Raw genomic sequence first — 6,694 nt, 5'->3', positions numbered from 1 at the left:
TTCACATTTCCCCCCTCCTCTCTTAATGGTATGACCCGGTTTCCTTGGACGCTCCCGAGGAAGAGGGCGTGAGCCCCACCGGCCAATCAGAATGACACATGGAAGCTCCTGGGCCAATCAGAGGGCGATTGTGTCTCAGTCTCCTATGACCGAGGGGGGCTGAAAGAGCCAATGAGAGAGCGGGAATGGAACACGTGCGTGGCCGTGGGTAAGGACCGCAGGTCCGGGGTCAGGTGCAGCGGCTGTCCCAGCATGACACGGAGGTGGTCACCGTCCTTCCCCGCAAGGCCACACAGCGGCCATCTGTCTCCCCGCGGGGTGCAGGCCCAGGGATGAGCCTGTCGCCCCTGCCTCCAGCTTCCTAACCCGGACCCAGGAACCCCCTACCTCTCGCCTGGAGTTGGACCAGATTCCCCGGGGCCTGGCGCCTAGATAAAGAAAGCAGCTCAATTCTTTGAAGATTAAGGTCAATAAAAGATAACATTGGAGCTGATCTACACCCAGCTTTTCTTTCAAAGCCTCTGGCTGTGGAACCAGTTGCTCCTGCAGTTTTAATTTTTCCCCTCCCTGGATCAAAAATTTAGTTTTCTCTTGGAGAAATTGGGTGAAGGCTTGAATGTTATTTAAAACTCAGATTACGAGTCTTCCTTTCCTCCTTCCTTTCTTTCTTCTTAAATATATTTTATTGATTTCAGAGAGAAAGGGAGAGGGAGAGAAAGAAACATGAATGATGAGAGAGACTCATTGATTGGCTGCCTCCTGCATGCCCCACACTAATGATCAAGCACACAATCTGGGCATGTGCCCTGACTGGGGATCCAAACGTGACTTCCTGGTTCATAGGTGGATTCTAAACCTTTCTGATGTCAGCATTTTAGGGACCCATTGTATTCCTAAAGCCCTATGTGGACGAAAGGGGCCACATGCTAATCTGACAAGCTCAGGGGAGGCCTGCATGGCAGTCTTGCAAATTCGGAGACCTAAAGTAAACACAAAGGATGGTCTCTAAACTAACTAAAAGCAGTGATGGTGGGTAATTACATTCTAGGTATCTTCACTGACAAGGTCAACCTTTACCTTAACTGAGCCTAAGTGTCTTTTTGCATCTATAATAACATACACTTGAAATGTCTGGGTAACTTGTAACTTCCCTTCTTCTGGACCCTTTGGGGCACCACCTTATGTGCTATGTGCCAGCCAGATACCACAAGTTCCTTCATTATTATCATGTTAATTGTTCCGGCACCCAGCTAAATACGTGTCTATCATTTTACTTTTGACCCAATCCCAGAGGTTCCCCCACACCCCTGGCTTTGCTTTCTCCAGCCTCCCTAATCTATCACCGATGGAGTTCATTAACCCACTTATGTCTCCTCTTTGGGTCGTAATGTATAAAACAAATGGCAAGACTGCCATTATCTCACCCACTGAGATTCTGCTTCCCGCCAATTATTGACAGTTTGGCTCAAATGAACTCACACAAAAAAAAACTCCTTACTGATGGGAATGTTTCTCACGTTCATACCTGCTAAGGAGTCCGTTCCCATTCTCATTGTGGTTCCTCCCTATGACATTGACAAAATTTGTTAACTTCCCTGGGCCTCAGTTTCCTTGTCTATAAAGTGGGGGTAATGACGCCCACCTTAGAATGACCTCAGTATCTATGCTATTCTTCCTTCAGAAGGTCACACTCGGGGAACAGAAACAGTTGGGAGTTGGAAAAAAAGAAACAATAAGTGAGTCTTGGATACCTCAGAAAGTGGATTGGGATTGATGGGACTGTTTCTCTTAATCCTTGAAGAAAACCCTAGTCGGGGGTCAGAGGCAGTTCATACAGAGCAATGTTTTTCTGAAGTTGGTCATTAACAAGAAAAAGCTGGAACGCTGGACAATGTCAAATTCAGAGTCTGGGATCTGGCCTCTCTTGGGCACTGTGAGGAAGTTTACGAAACGGGGATTTGGGGATTAGCAGGACCTCAGTTCCTCTGCCTGTGACCTTCACTTTGGTAAAATGTGTATAATAAATCCTGCTGTCCCTGCTTACAGAGATCTTATTATGAGAGGCAGGAGATGTGAAAAGTCCCCTATGTCACCACTAATTAGTTTGCATTCGTGTTTATGTGGCCCTCAGTCCTCTTGCCATTTTATCCTCAGTTAAAAAAAAAGAAAAAAGCACACCATCGTTTCTAAGACATTTCACTTTATTCAAAAGAAGCCAATATACAGGATATAAAGGGTACAATATTTACAACAGTACAGTAAACAGGTTGGTTTCCCGGTAGGATCAGTAGTCTTTCATATAAACCCCCCCTTCCCCGTGATGCTAGGCCCAGCTGGCAGACAAACAGCGACGTGGGGTGGGATGGGGCTGCAGGACAGAAAGTCTCCCTGAAGGGATTAAAAACCACGTGGATGCTAAAATGCCCACAGAGAGGGTATTGGGGGTAAGGGGTGCCTTTGCCTCATTCCTTTGAGGGTTTGGCAGCAGAAATGGTGAGGGGTTTGCTCCAAACGAACACATGGCCCACCCCGAGCCTGTGAATCTTCCACCCATGGATGACTCCCTCCCCGAGAGAGTCAGCCCTAACCCCTCACCCAGGGCCTGGGGCAGCAGCCTGGGCAGTGGGCACAGCCAGGACGTGGACATTTCATGGCTTTTCCTCTCCCCCTCCAGCTGCCTAGCAACCTGGGACCCACGAGAGCTCTGGAAGGTCCCAGGCCCCAGGGAAGCCATGTGGTCCCAGAACCAGCAGCCCCATGCCACCCACACTCTCCCAAATTCAGTGGACTCGGAAGTGGATCTTCACACAGTTCAAATGACTTGTGGGAGCCCACCTAGTTCAAATGACTAGTGGGAAGCAGAGTGTGTCCCCTATCTCGTGCCCCCTCTCATCCCCCACCCACCCACCTCCATGCTGAACTCGCCACTGCCCACCCACTCCCACCAGTGCCCTCCCCTCCCCCCAAGACATCCAAGGACCCAGGAGCTGCGGGATCAGAGAACAGGGGACCGTGGCGAGGTGGGGCCTCTGGGCTGCCAAAGCCGGCTCATGGGTGCGGGGAGCAGGCGGTGAGGACAGGGAGATGGGGTGAAGGGGACCGGTTATATGGAATCCAGCAGCAACATGCACAGCGCCCACAGAAAAACCCTGGGCAGCCACAGCCGCCGAGCCTAGATTACAAACCCTTCCTTTCATAAAAATAGACAAGAGTCTCTTGCTTTATAAATAGATTACATTTAGCTTAAGTTACGCCTTATATTATCCCCTTACCCCACGCCCTCTTCCTCATCCCCAGCCCAAGAGGCTTGGTTCTCCCGAAAACATCTGAGCTTGCACCCACAGAGCGAAGTGCGAGATGGACTGGCCCTTCAGAGACCCGTCCGTCAAGACATATTGCTACAAGAAGACAAAATGTGTTCACTTGCCAAGAATTTTTCCCCCTGTTTGGACTCTCAGAGGAGTGCGTGCGTGCGTGTGTGTGTGTGTGTGTGTGTGTGTGTGAGTGTGTGTGTGTTCCACAACCAAGGAACCAAAAGGAATTCCTCATCCTGCCCTTGCCCAATCCTCTCTGTTTATAAACCCCCCAAAAGAGGAGGGTGAGAAAGGGCTGCCCAGGAGAGCCCCTCTGAGAACCACCTACAATACCAATGTCAATATGACACTGGGCTTAGAAGTAGAAACCAAAAAAAAAAAATTAAGTATTTACAACTTTACAAAGAACAGGCCAGCGTATCCCCTCTGGACCCAGCGCTGCCTCACTTGGGGTCTTTCTTGGCAAGCTGTGGGCCCATGGCGAGGGGACAAGCGAGGCCCACTGGCAGCTAACTCAGAGAAGAACTCAGTGGGGAGGGAAGCAGCCAGGCCAGGACCCGGGACCCTGTACTGGAAGCAGGTGGGCCACATCCTTGGGGTCCCTGCCCCGCCTACCTGCCGCAAATCCTGGCTCCCCAGCAGGGAGGAAACTTCTCAGCCAGTGTCTCTCTCTCTCTCTGGCTCCTGCCATATCTATAGTCCTTGGACAAATTCAGAGTCCTCTAGTCCCCAGGGACTAATGTCTAAAAGGGGGAAGGAAAAAATAATACATGGACACCAATCACCTTAGTCACCCCCAAAATACACCGTTGCCTTATTGTTATATTTTTAACATTGATAGGCCTGTCCCCCCCCCAATCTTTCCCCACCACCACCTGAAGGAATCGCCCAGGGCTGGCTCCCGCTCTGCCCGCCTGCCCACACCACGCACCACCTCCCTTACCGCTGGACAGCGGCCTGCAGGGCCATCTCCCTGCCCTCCAGGAAACGGAACGTCTTTTTAGCAGCTGAGGTCTGAGCCCAACAGGCTCTGATAACCTTTGGTTAAAATAAAGCTAAACTAAAACAACGACAACAACAACAGCAATAATGGCCAGGTATGTGTGAACCCTGTAACCTTGAGAACAAGGGTCGGCCTCCTCCGAAGCCGTCGCCCTCTCGTACCTGCCACGGGCCTGTTGGCCAATGGGAGACGCTGGGCATGGAAGCCTCCCGGCCACAGCGCCGCAGGGAACAGAACGACTCGCCCAACAGCAACGAAAATTAGAAAGAAAAAAAAACACCCTAAAGGCCACCAAGTTCTGATAAATAAGAATAACACACTGTCATAACTCGCTTGCTCTCTCTCCATATACATGTATATATATATATATATTATGTGACTATTATATACAAAGGTTTTAAGACTGCAAAACAGGTAGGGGAAACAGAAGAGAAAGAAGGCCCTTAACGGTGGTTGGTACCCTGGGGGGTGGGGGGAGGAACACCGGGGGACACAACCTACTGGGAGCCAGAACCCCTCTTGTGCCGCTAGTCATAGGCCCCAGAGGTAAGGAGTCCTGGTCCTCGGGCTCAGTGTGCTCCTTTGACCTCCAGGGGACGCTGCTGGGCCAACAAAAACAAAACTTGCACCACAGGCATGGGGACAAAAGACTTAAAAAAAAAAAAAAAAAAAGCAAAGCCTGGTCAGCTGGCTCCAAGCTGGGACTTGGCAGGTGGCCTCACACAGCCAGGCCCACTCAGGTGCTGGGAGAGACTGGCTCAGTGAACTCCCAGGGTCAGTCCGTGAAGAATGGGAAGAAGCTGGCAAGTGTGAAACAAGGATGGTTCTCTCCTGAGCGCGGCCTGCCACCTCCAACCTGCCAGCAGCCCTCATTGCCTCCCTCCTCCTCCCTTCCCAATGCCTGCCACTGACCCGACTGGGCCCAGTGGAGAACCAAGATGGCAGCAGGCGGGCCTGACCCGACTCCACTGGGGAAGGGGTGGCCACAGGCTTTCTCACAGAGAAATGACAGACCCCCACCCCTTACAGTTTGGCTGGAAACAGAGGGGAAAGCATCAAGTCATCAGGGCAATAAAAGACCCTCAATCCACCGAGGTCCCCAGAAAGCAAGCGGTCAGGTGGCCAAGGGCGTGGCAGGACCCAGGCCTCTTGACTGACCTTGACCGAACCCCCTCACAGGCTGCGAGAGACATGGCCCCAGCGGTGGCCTCCCTCCCAGCTCCAAGGGAAAACCCTGAGTCGGGGAGAGGGCCTCCCTTCCACAGTATATAAGGCAAGCTGCTTTGTTGTTTGTTTGTTTGTTTTGTTTTTTTGCATAGTAGTTTAAACACAGTGAGGCTCCACCTTCCCCCACAGTGCCTTGTCCCTCCGCTGTGCCACTTGGTCCAAAAAGAAACTAAGAATTTGTCTTCCCTCCCTCCTTCCATCTTTCTCCCTTTTGGTACGTGAAAATAAAACCTAGGAAGGTCCCACCTGGGCGTGGAAAGTTCGCCGAGGCAAACAGCTCCGTCCTGGGTGGAAGTGGGCCACCCCGAGCCCCACTCCATCAGTGCTGGCCGGCAGGGGACGGGAGGGCATAGGTCATAGCCAATCAGAGGAGCAGGTGGGAGGGCGAAAACCACAGTCTGCCACACCTCGCCTCAGAGTTTCGTATAAAAACAACACCTGCTAGGAGGAATTCTTTGGAGCTCAAAGTGGCTCAGCTTAAGGGAAAAGGCACGGTTCCCGCTGCATCATCTGGACAGAAGTCTGCATTGGTAACGTGGAGAATAGAAATTGAGAGCACCATTCCGTGGGTGGGTGGGTGGGTGGATGGAGAGGGGGCACGGGTGGATGGTGAGTGGAAGGGAGGAAGGAAGCAGCGGTCCCTTGGGGCCTCCAGAGAAGGAGGGCAGAGGACGTCCGTGCGGTGAGGACCGGAGTCCCACTCCGAGGAGCCTTCCTGGCAGAGGCCCCATCTCCAAGACCACCAGGCACAGCGGGCCTCAGCCATCAGCTGACCATGGGCTCCACGTCCGCCTCCCGCTCAAACTCGTCCTGGATCTCGTCTGTGCTTCCTGAGTCGCTGCTGGCCACGGAGCTGGGGGACGGGGAATTCCTGGAAGGAGGAGAGAGCGGGGGTCAGTGTGGGAGGGGAGGCAGCCTGAGGACCCCTGAGGAGGGATTTAAGGGGTAGGAAGGGCTGAGCCACCACTCCTGGAAGACCTGACCTCTTAGGGGGGTCCTTCCCTGAGACCCCCCCCCCTCCACCCCTGCTCTGCTTTCCATAGACTCTCCTAAGCCCACACGTTGAACATGGCTCTCAGGAGCTCTGGGGGCCTCCTGTCCAGCCTCTAGTTGCTCCAGGTACCGAAAGCCCCGTGGGAGCAGAGACCAC

The 6,694-nt window shown here is 52.7% G+C and overlaps 1 protein-coding gene across 2 annotated transcripts in view; it reads right to left on the bottom strand.

The window, feature by feature from the left end:
• Positions 1 to 2,183: 2,183 nt before the first annotated feature.
• Positions 2,184 to 6,694, bottom strand: part of IFFO2 (intermediate filament family orphan 2) — a 42,854-nt gene continuing 38,343 nt past the window's right edge. For both annotated transcript variants that reach the window (XM_045585109.1, XM_036443930.2), the window contains one exon: positions 2,184 to 6,415. In XM_045585109.1, the coding sequence (XP_045441065.1) occupies positions 6,310 to 6,415 (106 nt within the window). In that variant the 3' untranslated portion in view covers positions 2,184 to 6,309. The remainder of the gene's footprint in view (positions 6,416 to 6,694) is intronic.

Source organism: Pipistrellus kuhlii, unplaced genomic scaffold (assembly GCF_014108245.1).
Source record: "Pipistrellus kuhlii isolate mPipKuh1 unplaced genomic scaffold, mPipKuh1.p scaffold_m20_p_2, whole genome shotgun sequence".
NCBI classification, from domain to species: Eukaryota; Metazoa; Chordata; class Mammalia; order Chiroptera; family Vespertilionidae; genus Pipistrellus; species Pipistrellus kuhlii.
This window is presented reverse-complemented; position numbering and strand designations above follow the sequence as displayed.